Source organism: Aethalodelphis obliquidens, unplaced genomic scaffold (genome assembly GCF_003676395.1).
Source record: "Aethalodelphis obliquidens isolate GAN/ISIS:26980383/991018 unplaced genomic scaffold, ASM367639v1 scaffold1, whole genome shotgun sequence".
Classification (NCBI taxonomy): Eukaryota; Metazoa; Chordata; class Mammalia; order Artiodactyla; family Delphinidae; genus Aethalodelphis; species Aethalodelphis obliquidens.
This window is the reverse complement of record NW_020837945.1, coordinates 106981801-107001279: the sequence shown is the minus strand read 5'-3', so window position 1 is coordinate 107001279 and position 19479 is coordinate 106981801. Positions and strand designations below refer to the sequence as shown.

At 38.6% G+C, this 19479-nt stretch overlaps 1 protein-coding gene across 6 annotated transcripts; it reads right to left on the bottom strand.

Annotated features, from left to right (window-relative positions):
* Window positions 1-4771: 4771 nt before the first annotated feature.
* CCNL1 (cyclin L1) lies at window positions 4772-18279 on the bottom strand. Of its 6 annotated transcripts, XR_003434087.1 has the most exons (13): window positions 17019-17831; window positions 16646-16720; window positions 16030-16139; window positions 14162-14309; window positions 10345-10465; window positions 9061-9125; window positions 8809-8822; window positions 7252-7351; window positions 7019-7123; window positions 6781-6922; window positions 6434-6545; window positions 6226-6324; window positions 4772-5585 (listed from the first exon to the last, which is right to left on the bottom strand). XR_003434087.1 is itself a non-coding variant. In XM_027113290.1 (11 exons), exons 1-11 carry the CDS (start codon window positions 17322-17324, stop codon window positions 5237-5239), a joined length of 1584 nt encoding a protein of 527 aa, XP_026969091.1. In that variant the 5' UTR covers window positions 17325-18279; the 3' UTR covers window positions 4772-5236. The 6 variants fall into 6 exon arrangements, 5 of the variants coding, with proteins under 5 accessions (XP_026969091.1, XP_026969096.1, XP_026969104.1 ...); XM_027113290.1 differs by lacking the exons at window positions 8809-8822; window positions 14162-14309 and having other exon boundaries at window positions 17019-18279; XM_027113295.1 differs by lacking the exons at window positions 6226-6324; window positions 8809-8822; window positions 14162-14309 and having other exon boundaries at window positions 17019-17378.
* Between the last annotated feature and the right edge of the window lie 1200 nt (window positions 18280-19479).

The following is a 19479-nucleotide window of genomic DNA, read 5'->3' as shown; positions in this document are numbered from 1 at the left end:
CACACACACACACACACACACACACACACACACACACACACACACACTGGAATACTCCTCAATGGAATATTCCGCAGCCATAAAAAGAATGAAATCTTGCCATTTACAACAACATGGATGGACTTGGAGGGTATTATGCTAAGTGAAATAAGTCAGACAGAGGAAGAGAAATACTGTATATCACTTACATGTGGAATCTAAAAAATAAAACTAGTGAGTATAACAAAAAAGCCTCACAGATGTAGAGAATAAACTAGTGGTTACCAGTGGGGAAAGGGAAGGGGGAAGAGGCAAGACGGGTAGGGGATTAAGAAGTACCAACTATTATGTATAAAATAAATAAGCTACAAGGATATTTTGTACAACACGGGGAATACAGCCAATATTTTATAACTACAAATGGAACATAACCTTTAAAAATTGTGAATCACTATGTTGTACACCTCAAGTTAATATACATCAAATATACCACCCCTCATATATATGTGTATATGCATACCTGTGTGTGTGATATTGTCCAATGAATGAAACTTGGTTTTTTTGAAAAAGCCCAAGAAAAGAATATATTTTGAGCGGAAAATTAGTTTTGTAACTTGGGTGGAATACTACACCTCAGGGTGGCTCAGCATTATGATGTGCCTTGTGCTCTGTTCAAAGATCTGATGTGTCATATGCTCTACGTAAAACCAGGAAGAATCCACTTGTGGAATTTTTCTATAAGTGCTCCAGCAATGAAACAGCTGCCCGAGTGAGGAATTCCAGTTTGAAAAGGTAAACCACATTATACTGCAGGTAACTAGTGGAGAGATTTTGGGCACAGTACACAATCTGATTTTCAACTGACCCGGGAGCCTATACAAACAATGCCACATTCACAGATGTGGGGATTCATATAGGTCTTGGCTATCTTTCGAGATGTCAGGGGTCTACTGCAGGTAACATCAGTGAGCAAAAGGCGTAGGATCCAAGGAAGATACCACCGTCCACACAGTGATAAATGCAAACTTACACCTGCTTCGCTGTTGCAATTAAGAGGGAGTAGACAGAACTGTAACACACTGTAGTGTGCACACCCCAACCGGAGGGCTGCTTGGTGCTAGTCAGTTGTTGCCTTGAGGGATTGTAGATCTCATGTATTCTAATTTTTATAAAAAAGTTGGAGGTCTAGGTTTTTATGTATTTCCAATTAAAAAATGCTAGCAGCTAGTTCACTAAAACAAACATTGTACAAACCAAATACCCGTGTGGCAAGCTAAGATTCGGCCCATGGATCACCAATTGGCTACCCCTGGGCTGTAGTTTATTTATCTGCCCCCTTTTGCCTGTGAGCTCCAGGACCCTAGAACCTGGTAAAAGGAATATACACATTCACTGAAGGGCAGTTGGAATAAGAACATGCACTCAAACTTGAAAGATGAGGGCTTAAAAGCCTCATTCAGCAAATTAGTGTTATGTGAAATTCATTCATTCCTCATTATTTATTGCATATCCTAGTACAGGCCAGGCACTGTTGTAGGATTAGGTAAGGGCCATACAGTAATGAATAAATCACATTTCTGCTGCTCTCCTGAAGCTTATATTCTAATAAGAGAGTCAATGATAAAGTAAAATAAGGTAATTTCAGATAGTGGCAAGCATTATGAAGAAGTTAATGTTAGCAAGGAATAGAACGTTGATGGGGGTTGTCAAGAGGGGCTTATTTCTGGAGAGGGGACCTGAATGATGAAGCCTATCACACAAGATATGGAAGAAAAGCATCCCGAGCAGGGAGGACAGCAAGTGGGAAGGACCAGGAATAGATGTGCACATTTGAGGAAGAGGAGAGGTTGGTTGATGGAAGAGGCTGGCAGGGGTCAGATCACATACAGCTGGAGTCGGGTTTGTAGAGTGAAATGAGAAACCACTGCAAGTTTTATGTATTAGAACAACATGGGATTAACGTTTCCAATACATCATTAGCTACTGTTTGAAGGACTGTGGCAAAGACGTACAGACAGAAATGCTACTATGCCTACTATTGAGATGATAGTTGATATAGGAGAGGAATTTGATGACATAGAACCAGGCAGGGTAGGAATTTCCTGTCCTTAGAACTGAGTTAGAATTATCCTGAGCAGAGGTGGCAAAAGCAGAAAGGTCAAGAGGACAGCTGGAATCAAGGAGACTGGTGTTTATTTCATGCTTTAATTATTAAAATCTTGTACTGTTCAGATTCAGAGCTAATCTCAGTGAGGCAGCATTCTGAAACAGCTGTATTTTGAACTGTGTTCATAGGAAATGTAGAATTCAAACTTCTCTAAGTAGTTGGGTGCTTTCTAACATGATTGTTTGGATTGCAGGGGTAAAAATAGAACCCCCTTATGTCTAACACACATACTGTGTACAATGCTGGGAGGTAAGGGCCAGTTTGCAGACAAGACGTTAAGTAACTTGCCACATCCCCTTAGTAGGTGAATGACTTGAATGCAGAGCTGACATGGAAGCCCATGTTCCTTTTATTCCAGAAATGGACAAAGTTCAAACGGTTACAAAGTCAAGCTGTGTCTTCCAGCCACAGGATTGGCTCCTCTAAGGGACACGAGGGGATCAAGGCTGGACCTAGAATTGATCATTACTTTTGGAGCCAAGAGGTGGGTACTCGACTTTCCCCAAGAAAGGGCTTGTATTAAGAATCATTAGGATGAATACTAAACATCTTATTTGTAGATTTACAGCTGCAGTGGAAACCAAAGGTGAGCGGACAGACACAAATGGGGCGCGTACATACAAGGCTGTTGAGGTACAAGAAGTAATGTATTAACATCAGGAACTTGGTGAGATACCTGGTGAATGAGGCCGCAATTTAGTACGTTTAGCCTGGGTTCCCAGACTTCTGAACTTCAGTAAAAAAAAAAAAAAAATTATAGTTACCAAGCCTTGAGATCTACAAGGAACAGAAAAATGTGTTCAGGGACACCATAGGGTTACAATTGGGCAACCCAGAATATGGAAAATTCCAAGACAAATGACCCAATTTCTTTAAATTTCAAGGAAAAAAAAGATGGACAATCTGTGATTTAAACCAAATATAGACCTTGTTTGAACAAACCAATTATAAAAACAAATGAGAGACAGTAAGGGAAATCTGAATACTAAGTTAGACACACTGTTACTTTAAGTATAATAAAAATATTATGGACATTTAAAAAGCCCTTACCTTTTGGACTGAAATACGTGATAAAATCATTTGTCTGGGATTTTCTTCCAAGTAAGGGTGGGAGGTGGAATGGTGAGTTAGTGAGGTATAAACAACATTGCCTGACCTAGAACTGATCAGTACTTTTGGAGCCAAGAGGTGGGTATCCGACTTTCCCCTAATAAAAGTCTGAAAATTAAGTTTTTTAATTTGGGTACAGCAGCATAACGTTGTCAAGCTCTTGACAACCTAGAAAACTGATTCACTAACAGCACAGGACAAAAATTAGGACACAAGGAAAAGTTACCATCTCAAAGCAACGTCTAACATGCAACCCTCACTTCACATGCAGATGTATCCTCCATACCTTCCATCTTCACAAAACCCCTTCACCCGCGTACTATTTCCAAACAAGGATAGAGCAGGTAAAAATTTCTACACTATTAAGAATTCCGGATTAATTTGTTAAACAGGGCCTTGACATTTGCCTGTGCTTTTCTTCATGCCAGTCTTGTAAAGGAAAGAAACTGTTTGCTATTTAGAGGCAGTTTAAGCTCTGCACAAATACTGTTACGGTTTAGCAATTTTATCATAAAAGCACATGTAGAAAGAACACTCTAAATGAACTGTTTATCCTTCCAGAAGTTGCTCATTCATACTAGGCCATGTTAGTTAGTTTTTATAGTCAGAAATGTAACTGATTAAGTATCATACCCGACATTTCTATATCCAAGTGAATCTTGTCTCCCTGTGAGGCTTTCTACTTTTTCCAGCCCCAACGCCCGCCACTGCTGAAATGTGTTCGGAAATCTTTGGAATCCTCTTCAGAAGCTGTAACTATTCTTTTTAAACATCCTTAGTGGCAGTAAATCTTCATCTCTTTGTGGGTGTATTTGAGTTTTTGAAACAGCAACAAGTCATTTGGAGCCAAGTCTAGTGAACAAGGTAAGTAATCAAGATGGGTGAAAATTTTAATGGAAAATTTTAACTATAAAGCAATCTTTTATTTATTATGGCCTTTACGATCTCTAAATTGACTTCCAAAATATTGGGGAAATAACTCTCCATGTGAATAATGCTAAAAATATTCTTTGGCTATGACTTCTGGCTTTTTTTCTTTGTGGTCAGACTTGACTTTAACAGCCAGCCCGGGGGGTGGGCGGCTCACCTTATCACTTAGTTCTCCTAGCTTAGATAAAAAGCGTCATTAAATACCTCAAGAAAAATGTTAACGCTCAGTAGTTGTCTCTAATTTGCTGTCATGTTGAAAGTTCTGGTTTGCTCACCCTTGCAATAGTACTTAAAACCGACTTAAAATAACCTTATGGTGCCATTTATGTGCAAATCAAGTTTTGACTTAGTTTCATGCTACAATTAAACATTTAATGTTACATTGTTGGGCCACACCCATTTGCTTTTTCCATATATACAGAGAAGATTTCTATGATAGCTCCCAATGCAGGTAAGAATTACATTTTAATCTCCAACTTTATGTAATGGAAGAAAGAACAGGTCTGTCAGAAAATCAGTACAGCCATTTTACTATTGAAACTTTTCTCTTTTTAATAATTTATTTAAATAAGATGTATGAAGCAGTTTAGAAAAACAAGATTTGTATTTTATTTCCTTGTAAAAATCTTTACACATGCAGACGAACCAGTGTTAAGAAAGTATTCACCATCATTTAAACAAATAACCACTTAAATAGAACAGTGTCTGCAATTTCATCTGTATAAAAATAAGATACATTTTTACAGAATTCACGCTCCAGTTCTTATAGCAATAAACAATACACAAGTATAATAATTACAATTGAACCTGACCATGGTTTTCAATTAGATACTGCTAGGGCATTTTATGTGCAAAAAAAAAACAAACAAAAAAGAAACAAACATAGTTCTTTTCAAAAGAAAATGTCCTCAGTGTTTCTAGAGACCTAGAGAATTTTAAGAAATCAAATCCTAATCAGTTTGCTTTTAATTGTTTGTTTCAATTATGAGTCCATACATCACACTGTAGATAGCCAAAATCAAAAGTTGATGCAGGCTCAAAGGAAGAAATTCAGCGCCTGTGCCTGCCATGTCCTGAGCGACTGCCACCATGGTGCTTGCCTTTATGAGACCTCTCAAAGGAGCGAGATCTTTCACGCCTGTCCCTATGGTGTCCCCTTTCATGCCTGTGTTTCTTGACAGCGTCTGAATGATCCCGAGACTTGCTCTGAGATCGAGAACGAGACTTTTTCCTTTTATGACCATGTCTATTTGAACTTTTTAAATCATCTCTGGTATGCTTGGCTTTAAGGTGAGGAGAACCATGATTATGATGTCTTCTTGGGCTTTCACTGTGACTGCGGGACCTGCTTCTTGATCTCGAGCTGTATGTTCCAGATCGACTCCGCCTATTATTATAACTTAGATAATAAAAATTTGAGGTTTAGATTCAGTTTCTACTGCGAACAGATTAGTTTTGGTGGTGCTCATCATAGCAGGTTCAAAACAAAACTATCAAATGGTGTCAGTAACAGGCCAGACTGAAGACTTTTATTGTATTTCCCCCACCCCTCACTACCTCTCCTCCAGCCTGTTCACATATTAGACAAATCTTGAACAAATTTACTGTATGTCTATATTCCAAGGAGGGGAGTAATTAATTTTTAGTGCCCTAGATAGCTATTTATTGAATTATCTCCCACACGCTCAAAAGAACCACTGAAGAGCCACAAGTAGCCAGCCATCTAATTATAAAGCTAATTAGTGAAGAGTCTTTGGCTATGATTGTCCTGATTATTGGTTATTAATTATTAAGTGGTCAGCCAGGCCCTACACTTCAAAAAACGTGGACAAAAACAATAGAATGCCATACAGACACCACCACAAAACAAAAAAGCCACACGCCTACAGAGCGTATTTCCAAACTCATTTCTCACAATTTACCTCATATTAAGCTAAATCTAGCCTAACTTTGAGAATAGTCTATGTGCAATTTTTTAAAAAAAAGCCAGAACCTTTACTCCAAATAAGACTGCTTTCCCTAAGAGAGTATCTACTTACTGTCTTCTTGGAGTGTGTGATCTAGAACGTGATCGTGTTCTTGACCTTGATCGACTTGCACTTCTGCTATTTCTACTTCTTTTGCTGTCTTTTCTTACACTTAAAAAAAAAAAAACCCACACAATATTTTAGTTGCATACTAAGTATGTTAGAAATTAAACACATAAAAAGATTCCTCAGGCCATTTTTCTAACTCAAGTATACTCACCCATTATAAGGGCTTTTGGAAGCCTGTTGTCTATCCTCAGGTTCTTTTTTGACTGTCTTCACATTAACGGAGATCGGCGACTTCTCTTCAGCTTTTACTTCTCTTGGTGATGCTGTTAAAAAAAACATAATAAGGCATGTTAACTATTAGATTTTACAGAGGGCCAATTTTGTTTCTAAATGTGACTCCAAATACCATCCAAGTATCAGTCCTCAGTTGGCTGTCATGAGAGAAAACAGTAATAGTTTCTTAACATCTTTGTTTCTATGCAACTGTTAAGTGCTAAGGCTTTCTAATAACCATACATCTTCAGTACTCAAGTCATTTCAATCCTGAATTAATCTTACATGGTTTAGAGGCTGGAGAGAATCCACCAAGGGTTGAAAGGGCTGGAGTTCCATCGGGATTCAATCCCTTTGCTTTTAATTTGGCTTCTTGTAAGGCCACTTTTCTTTTCTCTACTTCTTTTTCCAGCAATTCATAGTTTGGCTGTTGAAGAAAGTGAAGTTAGTATTTCTCTTTTACAGAAGTTTAGATTCTTAGCACTGACAAAATATTAACACAAACACTAGTAAACAGAATTACCTTTTTTCTGGTATAAAGCCTGAGCGTTTCTATGCAGATTTCCTGGATATCCTCTTCGGTAGTACCAAAAAGAAGAAACCAATGGGGACGAGTTGGCAATGGAATCTAAACCATAAAAATAGAATAGTTTACATGAAATTGTCACTGTTTTTATTAGGAGAACTGATACTTCTTGTGATTTACCCTACAGGACTATAGAATATATATATCAGGCTATATATATAACAACCTACCTGAAGAGCTCTAGCTGCAAGGTAGATGCAAGCACATGCTATAGTCTCTGGTTGAAATCGAACAAATACATTGGTTCGAAGACTGTCATTCATATAATTCCTGAAAAATATTTCAACCATAAGCTTTGTATGTAAATAAACCAGTTCTTCTGAAGCTTACATAAAATTGGAGACTCAATCTACTTTATTCTTTTTTCTTCTCATATTTTTATCTTCAATATTCTAGCATATAACAATTCTTAACTCAAAAATCAGTAAGAGATAAGAATTTAACACTAGAATCATTCTTCATGTCTCATATATAAGCAAAGTCCTTTAAAATAATTCCTTATTATTCCAAATAGAACGTAAAGTTTTTTAAAAACATATTTCTATGAAAAGCAATGAAAGTCAGTTCTGACATGACCAGTTTCAGAAATAAACCACTCCAACAATACTTCAAGCCATTAATTACTGACCATCTCTCCTTTATCCACAATGAAAAGCAGTGTCAATCAAGTTCTTTCAAAAACTCAATACTGTGAGAGGGGTAAAAAAGGCATTTTCAATAAGCACTCACCAAATTATATTAAGAAAGCTAAGTAATCTACTTCAGAAAACCTGGGTTGGGAAGTGAAGAGCAAACACATACAACAGCCTTGTTTACATACCTTTTTGTGACTAAGTATAAATAAAAGCAGTAACTACTTCAGTTAACAAATTACTGGACTTTTATATTAGTGAACCCTCCCCACAAAATTCCTAAAGTATTGAAGAAATTTTACAAATAGTTCAAAAGGTTAACTAAAAGACTATTTCTTAAAATTCCTTACCCATGAAAACTGCTAAAAATCTGTTTTATAGAACATATATTAAAAAATGTCATGCATTTTATAAAAGTAATGAGACTTTTCTAGTATTAATATTTATTGAGCCCAAAAAGCATGGCAGTCATAAGTCCAGAACATAAGAATTACATCACTTAAGTACTGCACATCATCAACAGTCTTAAGACAGTAGTTGTGGCTGAACCACGAACTCCTTGTTTTGACTTTAAATAAGTCAGCACTGCAAATCACACAAAGTAAGTTCTAAAGTGCTATGTTAATATTAACATCTCTTAAAAATGAAGTACTTCTTTCTTCTAATACTATTGCCTCCAATAGCCCAGCAGCTATGAATTCAAGTATGGTAATGGTGCCCACTTTAAGCTGCCGTCTCCTTTGGTAGAATTCATGCTATACATACCAAAAAAAAATAGAAATCTAGTCAAACTCCTAACAAAAATCATTTAATTCATAATGGCTGGACAACAAATCTATCAAAAATGAACTATTCATTTTGATAGTTACAGGTATACATTAAATACATAGGCATGTTGAAGAGTTACTTCTAGAAGCAAATATACAAATCCTTTTGACACCCCGACAGAACTAGAAGATGCTGCCAGATGGATATGGACCACTTCAGTGAATCTCGGATGAGAGCTTGCACTGGATTGGCTGGAGAGCAGGGCAGCCAATCAGGCCATCCTGAGGTCATGGGCTGAAGTGCAGAGGGCAGAGTTCTATGACTTACCATCATGGACTACCCTTTAATTAAAGAGTAGAAAAAAGAACAAAGTTAAACTGAGTTCTCCATTAAAAGTAATTAGTCAAGCCAAGAAAACAGGAAGCAGAAATAAGCATTATTTACCTTTTCATTAAAAAACAAAAAAACAAAAAGCACCAAAACAAACTCATCTCATTATTTTGGAAAGGGAAAATGAAACTTACTTTATTTCTGCTTCTGTTTTCCTGGCTAGGAAAGAAATGTAAAAAAGCAACTTACCAGGCAGTTTGAACCAGGGTTTGATTACGTTCACATTCTAAGACTTGTAAATACATAACAATGATCTGAAGGACAAGGGAAAAAAACTCAGTTTAGCATACTGGTGGTTCTTTCAGAGTACAGAGTTCAATGAACATAAGTAACTGAAAATGTTAGGTGCAAGTTTTAATTCTTCTATAAACTGTATAAATAATACAGACCAACTAAAATGTACCCGAGAGTCAATGTAGGTTATTATGCTACTAGAGTTCATACGGAGACGTAATGTTCCAAAATCGTGCAGGAAAAAAAATGGAAGTTAAATCAGTTAAGAACAGTATCTAAGTTTCATGTGACAGGAACTGATTATTTCATTTAATTTCCCAAGGTACAAAAACCCTAGAAGGGCTTCCCTGGTGGCGCAGTGGTTGAGAGTCCGCCTGCCGATGCAGGGGACACGGGTTCATGCCCTGGTCCGGGAAGATCCCACATGCCGCGGAGCGGCTGGGCCCGTGAGGCATGACCGCTGAGCCTGCGCTCCGCAACAGGAGAGGCCACAACAGTGAGAAGCCCGTGTACCGCAAAAAAAAAAAAAAAAAAAAAAAAAACCTAGAGACTGCTGTATTTTTAAAGTTACACAATGGGTGTGATACATACGTATGTACAACTCAGAGTGGGTAAGTAATCAAACACTAATATTTCTACAGTGAAGCTTATCACACTAAAGTGTGATGAGTTTACCTCAGTTCTGATCTTTCTGGACCTGTATTATCACTCGCATTTTACAATTTTAGAGATGTGGAATCTGAGAAACATATCTGCCTAGGTCACACAGCTAATAGCAGAAACAAGTTTCTATGTGCAGATGATCCTGCCCCCAAAGCACCTGTTCTCTTAACCATTGTGCTACAGCTTATGTTGAGCATATGGAAGCCAAGAGACACTGGAGAAACCTAAGAACATTCAATAATGCTAAAAGTGAGCAGCCACACTCAGCATTTCACCATGCAACAGGGTAGCATACTGTCAGATACTTCTGCAGATACACATATTATTTATTCCTTGGCTAATATCTAAAAATCTCCGTTTTCTAGGTATGGAAACTGGGTTACCTCAGAAGCAAAAAGAACAAAATAAAGAGTGAAGATTTGAACCCAAGTCTTTTCAACTCCCATTTTACTGATAAATATCAATATCCAAAAAGTTGCTTTTTACAACCAACTCTCAAATATAAATTCATGTAAAATAAAATTTTAAGAAAATCCCTAATACTTACGAATGTTATTTCTGTATTCTACAACTCACCTTATGGGGATGCTTGACATGAACACAAAATCCCAACTCCTTTAGCACCCTCCTCTCTGCCTTGATAACTTGATTTTTGGTGTTAATGTAGTTCTGATCAAGGATCAGGGGGCTTGGAGTCCTATAGTTTGTAAGAAATAAAATCAAAACTGTTTTGCACATCCAAAAAATTTTATTTGTGGCATCTCCATTTTCCCTTCCAACCAACTATTGGCAACAGAAACCAGCTTTTTAAACTCCTGCAAACAAGTTAAAAGCATTAATCTTGTGCTGTCCAAGTTATACTAATTAAATATATACTTTCTAGACTCAGTTCCTAGTTTACTAACAAAACCCTGCAATGAAAAAAATTCACTCTAATGCTCTTAGATACATCCTTGTTGATTTTTTTCATCCAGATATTTTAGGTATATATATTAGGTGATAGCCTGATTTATTTCCACAAACCTCGTTAGTCTCCATAGACTCCAGGAACAAAACTAATGTGCTCTTGAAAATATGTATTATAAAGACCTCATAAGATTATAGTGATTTTACTCATTTTATAAAATATCAACTCTTGGCTAGTTTAACGCCAAAATTAAAATTAGGGGATAAAACGGTGGGTAGCTAATTCAGATTCCCCTAAATGGGCAATTTGTTTAAATAAACTGATCTAAGAATCTCTGTTAAAGAAAATAATCTGGAAACTATAGATTCAGCTCAATTACCAAAGAAATGTTTTAAAAATCAAATTTAAAATTCGAAGTGATCAATAAAACCAGGCCAAAATTTGGTCAGAGTTGTCATTATTAGGTACTAACTTTAGTATGCAATGGCAAAAGAGATGGGAAGACCAACCATAATGAAGAAACTAGAAGAGTACTCAAGGTCTCTGTGCCAGACTAAATTATGATAGCTTCAAAAGTTATGATGCAGAAGGCGACATATATCAGTGGTTCAATGATTTGGGGGAAAAAAGCTTTCAATTAAAACATCTTTAAGTCTTAAAATTGAAAACTAGTTTCTTAATGAGAAGTCAGTCAGGACTTAGACTTTCACTTTAAAGCCTATAAAATGTCCCAATGTCCTTCATTTGAGACATTCTTAGATCCAACCAACAACAAATACGTTTTTATTAAGACCCTGATAAGGTATGTATCTGGGTAGAACAATTAAATACTTTTCCCTATACTCAATTCATTTTCAGCCAAAAGATTCAAGAGTTTTTGCTCTGGGCAGAACACAACATTTTAAAAAGACAGTCATTCTGAACATTGCCCCCACTTTATAACTCATTTTACCATGCACACCAAATCCAGAAAAATTTAAGCCCACGTTAGCCAAAAACCTAGATATCCATTTGAAGATCAGAAAACAATCTGAAATAAGCTCCATTACCCTGTAGTGATATGCTACCAGAGTAAAAACAATCAGCTACCATATTTATTTTCCATTCCTTCTCCTATTTCAAATTATAAAACTGGAATGTTTAAACTATTTTAAATTATTCTATACTATACGATTTCTATCAAGTTGGATATAAGACAAAAGTTGGCAAAGCTGACAAGATGGAAAACAGCATGTTAACAACATTTAAAATGGCCTTCACTCAATTCAGTTCTTCTTATAGCTTTGAAAGGTGTGAGAAATGCGGCCACCAATTGGGGAGGGAGCTGATTTCTAACATTAAAAACATAATAATTAACCCATTTTTATCAGGACAAATAGGCTACAAGTTCATTGTTCTTTGGAAAAAAATCAAATTTAACTCAAATGATAACAATTAATGTATATATGAAAACATATTCCAAAGATCTTAAGGTTTATGATTTTTCAGATATTAAAACAGAAAATTTGGAAAAAAAGTCAAATGGACTAGTTATCTGATGGCCCCTTCATCAGGCATTCATTAGGAGACAGAATACCTCTGGTGTTATAGTTGCGCATCACCTTAACCCTTAACGTACAACTCAAACAGTAAACTGCACCATTAGAATCCTTATAAAATTATTATAAAAGCAGTTTTGTCTCATTTTTTCCCACTTATGTTGAACAAATTCATTATACCTCTTACTCAACTTGCTTTAAGAGTTGATTTCAAATTCTGTTAAAATTCATTTTCTTGCAATCAACCAACTAAACATTTGAATTATGGCTATTAGTCCCAAATCAGGTTTAATCATTAATTCTGCTTACGCGAATTACTTCCCATCCACTCTGCCACAATCTTTACTTTCCCATTTTTTTGTGTCAAAATCCCAACATTAAACCAATTAAGCAAACCAAACTACTATCTACTATAATTCCACTAAGTGCACAGCTTATTGCTTAGGCCTACTACTACCTGTAGTCTTCAAAGTTAACTTTGTAGGTGTATAATCTGATACCTTCTTTTTGTTCAGAACTGGTTTTACCTCACAAATCAAAGGCTCGATGAATATATAATTTACACTACTTACAAAGACTATTTTGTATCAGAAGTAGAAAAATGTGTCCCCATATAACAGCAGTAAGAAAAGATTCAGACTGCCTCAGCAAATGGTTTCTTTAAAGTATCAACCTAGTACCTTACGTGGTAACAAGTACATCAAATTGAATTAAGGCTTACTAGAATTTCTTCCTCCCCAATTAGGTAAACTTTCCTTTCCAATAAAGGTTTGAAGAGGTAACATTTTAAATCTTTTTAAAAGAAACCATCTGTTCAGAAAACAATTTTCATGATCAAAAAGTACCCAAACCTAACTCTACCTACCTCCTCCTCTTTTAACTTGGTCAGATTTTTCAGATTAATTTATATGAAAAGAACAACTTTCAAATTTTAGTCTTAGTATGAAATTCTGAGTTCTGGTCATTTGACGTTTATTATCTGGTCTCTCAGAATAGCTATTTTTCCTTCAGCATGATCTTGAAATACAACCACAACAACAAATTTAGGAGCAGATCCAAACATGGTTTGTCTCACTCACGTGGTACAAAGGACCAAGAAAATGAAGAACAAGTTCTTTAAGAGACTGTACTTAAATGAGATCAGTTTACAAGAAGGCAGACTGCTACTCAACCTACAGAAATTTGTTAATTCCTACCTCAAAAGAACGTTCTTTCTTTGGCAGTGTTTAAACAAACACTTTTCAAGCCACCAAAATAAAATGCAGAGGAAGACTGGACTAAATGACAAGATCTCTTCCCTTCTAACTCTAATCTATGATCTATATGCATATTGAAAATACCACACCATATTCACCAATGAGTGGGTTGCACCAGGCTTCGAATATTTGTCTTCTTTTAGAGAAGCCTTATAGTATGAAGGTAGGTGCCTTAAAACTACATAAAACTCTTAATTTGCTGGGAGTATGCTACATCTCAAAAGCAAATTATAATTGGAAACTATTGAAACAAAAAAGCAATCTTACTTTTTTAAATTCAGCCATTATTCCGAGCTTAAAAAACCATTCTCAAACTACAAAAAACTGAAGAGAGGAAAAAAAAAATCCAGGATGGGGCTTGGGCATTAGTTCTTTCTAAAAGCTCCTCTGATGATTCTAATATGTAGTCAGGACTTAAATCCAGTGACCTAAAGTCTACAAATACAATGCCTCTGTTTTTTTTTATTACCAAGGTCACACTTCAATTTAAAGCTATTCATAAACTAAATTAAAATAAATAGCACCAATAAGACAAACTGATACATACTTTACCTAAAGTGTGATATTGATAGTACTTTCTAATAACATTAACCTATGCAAAAAATTACTATCGTTCTAATAACTTGGACAGCAAAGACAAACGCTTATAACAAGAAACAGGAGTTTTTCTAAATGGTTCACCAGTGGCCAACCTGTTAGTCCCCGATTCCAGTGACCTATTCTCAGAGCACTGGCTTCTCCTTGGGGATTTTCGATACTTCACTCACTGTTGCCATGACGACAGCTTCATCGCTATGTACCACTCCACATCACCCAGGCTTTGGTAAATGTAGCTGGTCGCTGTATAGTCGGTTGCAAGGGAAAAAAGAGTTGAAGTTAATAACATATACAAGCTACCTGTCTGAGTAAACTTGTAATATGCATAGAACACTTTTACATCCTGCCTTAAAAAAAAGACTTCCATGCAATTAACAACTCCTTTTAAATTTCATGCTATAATCAGACTTCTAAGATTGAGACACAATCAATTTCTCTGCAATAATGACCGAAAGAAAAGGGGAAAAAAAAAAAAAAACCACAGTTACATCAGACACGACAGTCAAATCAGGTGAGATGTTTTAAATTCCAAGGTTTTTATAGTTAAGAGGACCTACTCTGAAATCAAGGAAGACTACTCAAAGAAAAATTTCAAAGTAGATAATACTAAATGATAATAGTGAGCTCAATGGTCCAAAGAATACTAACAAAACTATTTCCTTTAAGCAAACACAGAATCCTTTGACGAAAGATACAAAACCTTTTTATTAGTGTCATTTTGTTTAAACACCCTGAAGAATCACCTAAATCTAAGTTTTAGCTCAGAACATGCTAAATACCAATTTGAAAACTTCCCAATTTTCAGGGATTCCTCACTAAGAAGCTAAAAGATATTTTAAAATGAAAACTAAAAAAAGTAGTCTATCCCTTGAAATGGTTACGGTTAATGAGAAAAGATGGCAGAATAAAGAATGTAGAAAACTGAAAAATGCCGTGAAATCTGGGTAGCAATGTTTCAGATTTTAAGGTTACTACTGGCTTGTCTCTGAATAATTCCATTACTGCCAACTTACAGACTCAGCAAAAAGACCACTCACGTAAGACACTAATTGGGTACTAACCGGTTACCCAACCCCAAAACGACTTAAAATCCTTTTATAACTAACTTCCTTTCAAACTCAATACAAGTTTATCTAACATCACAACAATTCCTTAAAAAGCGAACACAAGAACTAATCTACACCAAATATATTCTTTTGTAGCATGTACTAGAGATCATCTATAGACAAAAGCACTACAACTAAAACTTTTTGGTACTGCCTCGCAGGAACACATAAAGTGTTAGCAGGTATCCACGACACCTAAAAGACAACACTATTTTGGTCTCTATTTTCTTACAAGATCAGATAAATGGGCCTTATCTAAATGCAACCCACTCACTGAGACTGTCACCTGACCAAAACAAAATACCTGTTTAATCCCTTTGACTCCAAACTTTATCATCCTGCAGTCCTTTCAGATCCGGTATTATAGGATATATCGTAGTTCAATGTTGAGAAGTATTCTAACAAAAGCCAACCTCAATTGGTAAGGAATTAACTGGGACTTCCCATGGAAAAACAATCTACACAAAATTTTGCCACAGTATTAACTTGAACTGCAGTGTTTACACTTCCAGCCTTCAGTCTTCCAGAGAAGGGAGGGGAAAAATAACTTACAGAATACACTCAGACTTGAGTCAAACGTATTCCCTTTCTTGTTTAATCTTAAACCACAGGACTGGCTTCACAGCACTGTTAGGATTGTCCATAAACGCAACTGCCTCTACAAACTTTAGATAACTGGTTAATTGTGATTTTTCAAATTAAGTATCAGCGTGCTCCTACGTGAATTTTAACACCTAAATGAAAGTCAGTTTTCCCCTGCATCGGTTTTAACTTGAGAGGAAAGAATGTTTTGATCTGATGATTGGTGCACAGCACAGTAGTATCAAGAGATCTGTGTTCAATAATGCCAATCTTACCTTTTTCCTCTTAACTGGCGTAGATGGTGAAATACATTAATCACATCTCTTATTCTTCTAGGTGCTTCTTCGATTTTTGATGCAAGATTAATACATGCCATGGCAACAATCTGAAAGAACCACAATCCAATAAAAAGTTGTGAGATTATGGCACTACAGAGTACTGCTAGAAAAAAGTGCCCCTTTCAAAGTCTAAGGAACTTATCCTGTTGAAAACACTTTAGGACACAGCTGAGAACTTTAAGACCTTTGGTGAAATGAAATCGCAGTTGACATTTCTAGGCCATAGGCTTACCAGCTATGCTAGCGTTAATGCTTTCTTTTTATTGCTTAATTCCCCTTAATTGTGAATCCAGAGCCAAGCTCAATCTCACAGGAATTTTGCATTTGGTTGAAAATTCTAATCCTTGATAACAGGGCACCTGGGCTCAGGATGCATCTTCTGGTTCTAAAACACTTTCCTCAAGTCCCTACTTCCCGGTGGGTGAGAGCTAGGTACAAAGGCCTGAAACTAACCACTCCCTTTCTGGAAAAACTGGCTGCTGACACCACCTCCGCCCTCCTTCCCATTTCCGGATGAAAAAAATCCCCCTTCACCCGCCCCCGCTCTGCTTACCTCGAAACTGTGCTTGACGAAAGATTTGGAATAGAAAAAACGATGAAACAACACCTGCCCCGTTGCCATCGCCACCTGCAGACAAGAAAGAAGAACGGAAGCGCAGGGGTCAGGCGGGCCCGCACCAGGCGCCGCCGCCATTTTGTGCCGCCGCCGCTCGCTTCCCTCCCCCTCCCCCTCCCCGCCGCGAACAGCTCCAGTCCCCGTCTTCTCGTCGCCCAGCGCCCTCCCGCTCTCGACACGCCCGGGCTCCGGCTGGGACCCGCGGCTAGAGAGCCCCAAGGGGACACCCCCAACCCGGCCGGGACCTGGCGGTACCGGGACGCAGCGGAGAGAGAGGCGCAGCAGGTCGGCCCGGGGCCGGAGCACTGACCTGCGGCAGTCGAAGGAGAATGCCGGCGGCCTGGATGAGCTCGCAGCCCAGGATGCGCAAGTCCGTCTCGCTGGGCAGGTCGAGCCCGTCCTGCATGGACGGGGTGGGCGAGAGCCGCTCCTCCGGAATCAGCGAGTGGTCGATGGTGAGCGAAACTTCCGAGTACAGGCGGTCGCCGATTAGGATCCCTCCCGTCGTGGTCGTCGTCGTGGTGGTCGTGCCGGAGCTGGAGCCGCCCGCGCTCGGGGCGGCCGACGAGGCGGCGGCGGCGGCAGCGGTCGCGGTGGGGTGAGGCCCGGACGCCATGGTCTCAGCGAGCTGCACGCACGCCCGACGCAGCCGGAACCCGGAGAGAGACTAACCAGCGTCCTCGGCGCTACGGATATTCCCGTGACCGCCGGGTTCTGGGCCGTTTCACGCAGCGTGCGCTTCCGCCCTGACGTCACCACGCCCCTCCGGCGTGCGCCAACTAGTCCCTTCAGGCCTCGACTCCGCCCGCGGCGCATCAATCCTGCGCTGGCCCGGGAGCGGCGGGACGCTCGGGTGTCCTGGGTTCCCCCTCCGCTGGGCCTCCAGAGTGGTCGAGGAGGTGATCTATTTCCTAAAACAAGCCCAAGCCGCCTCGTTTGTAATATTTTAAACCACAAGTATAATAAGGGAGGCTAACAAAATAGCTTTACAAGATACCTTATCCCCAAGTTCGGGTCTGCAAAATTTACTGTAACCCCTGCGCGTTAACAACTTGTCTAGAACGTGCGTCCCTGTGCTCCCGTCTCTTCCTCTCCTAACTTTTCGCATTTAGGTGGCGCAGTTTCGGCGAGCACAAAGCGTCGACCTTCGCCCACATTGGCGGGTGGAAGTGCCTACTCCGATGTCGTGTACGGACGAACTTGTAATTTAAAGTGACCCGCAAGGAATCTGGAGAAAGGTGCTTTACAGTATTTTTAGAAAACAGGAATGTGAACTACTTCGGCTCAAAAAAACCCAAAAAACAAAAACCTCTACGATGAGCGTGTGGTTCACAGGGGTTTAGAAGTAAGGCGAAGGCTTCGTATTGACTGGGAGGGCAGCTGCTTTAGCAGTTTCGCTTGCGAAACTCAGGCCTGAGCCAGTGACAACGTCACAGCTTTCGCTAATCTGGAAAATCCCTAGTTTCCAAAAATAGTCTTAGGGCGAGACTTTACAGAGGTAATTTGATGATGCCTGGGGTCTCTGTATTCCTGCGTGGTTACTCCAATTAGGTAGTATAGGAGAAATAAAATCTCCATTGTATACATATTTTTCCCTCTGTGATATTAAAAGTTCTCCAAATTTCCTCAAAATTGAAGTAAAAACAATGATACTGATCCAGACTACTAGAAGCTAGAGAGGGAGAAAAAGGAGTAGATCCTGATTTACTCCAGCCATTTTTTTGTCCTTTGACTGAACTTCGGAGACGTCCAGGGATGAGAAGTCCCATTGCCTTTCTATTACATAGCTCAGTTTTAAGACTTAGTTTAATTAGAGAAAATTGAAGCCTGGATCTATAGAACAAAGGGAGCTTGAATACATTGAAATATTTGTCAGTGATGTCACTAAAGCAAAACATATTCAAGGGACTTCCCTGGTGGTCCACTGGTTAAGAATCTGCCTTCCAATGCAGGGGACGCGGGTGAGGAACTAAGATCCCACGTGCTGCAGGGCAACTAAGCCCGTGCGCACTAGAGCCCAAGCGGTAACTACGGAGCCTGTGAGCCTTCACGCTCTGGAGCCTGTGCGCCACAGTTAGAGAGAAGCCTGCGCGCCACAACGAAAGATCCCGCATGCCACAACGAAGATCCCGTGTGCCACAGCTAAGACCCGATGCAGCCAAAAAAAAAAAAAAAAAAATTCAAAAACCTCATTTTTAAAAAAGCATTAAATCAACCTTACATCAGTATTTCTGAACTCTGGCTGCACATAAGGATCTTCAGAGGAGCTTTTATTTATTTTTGGTTGAGCCACGGTGGCTTGTGGGATCTTAGTTCCCTGACCAGGGGTTGAACAGAGTCCTAACCACTGGACTGCCAGGGAATTCCCCAGAGGAGCTTTTTAAAATATACTGATGCCTGAGTCTTACTTGTAGGGGTTGATTTTATTGATTTGGGGTGGGCCCAGCCAGTGGTTGAATTTCGCCCATCCTCCAGATATTGGAATGTTCAGCCAGGATTGAGAAACATTGCTCCAATAGAGATACCGGACCTCTCTGCATGTCATGTTCACCTTTCTGACTAGGCTGCTTCCAGGGAAACTTCCTTCTCCAGTATTCAGCAGGGATTTAAAATGCTTTAACAAACTTTGAAATCTTTAAAAATTGATGATATGCTATTTTCATGGTTCTGATCATCTAGTATGGTTGTGTAAGATAGTATCAGTGGGTAAAGCTTCAATTATTTCAAAATAAAAAGGGGAAAAAAACCCCTAATTGGTGATATGCTTCATT

Excerpts from the sequence above, each read along its gene's own strand:
- CCNL1 (XM_027113290.1), bottom strand. The coding sequence starts at position 17,324 with ATGGCGTCCGGGCCTCACCCCACCGCGACCGCTGCCGCCGCCGCCGCC. Across the intron at positions 10,466-16,029 it reads CGCCAGTTAAGAGGAAAAAG|GACTCCAAGCCCCCTGATCC; the intron begins GTAAGATTGGCA and ends TACAAACTATAG. Across the intron at positions 6,546-6,780 it reads CTCTCCAGCCTCTAAACCAT|CATCACCAAGAGAAGTAAAA; the intron begins GTAAGATTAATT and ends TTTTTTTAACAG.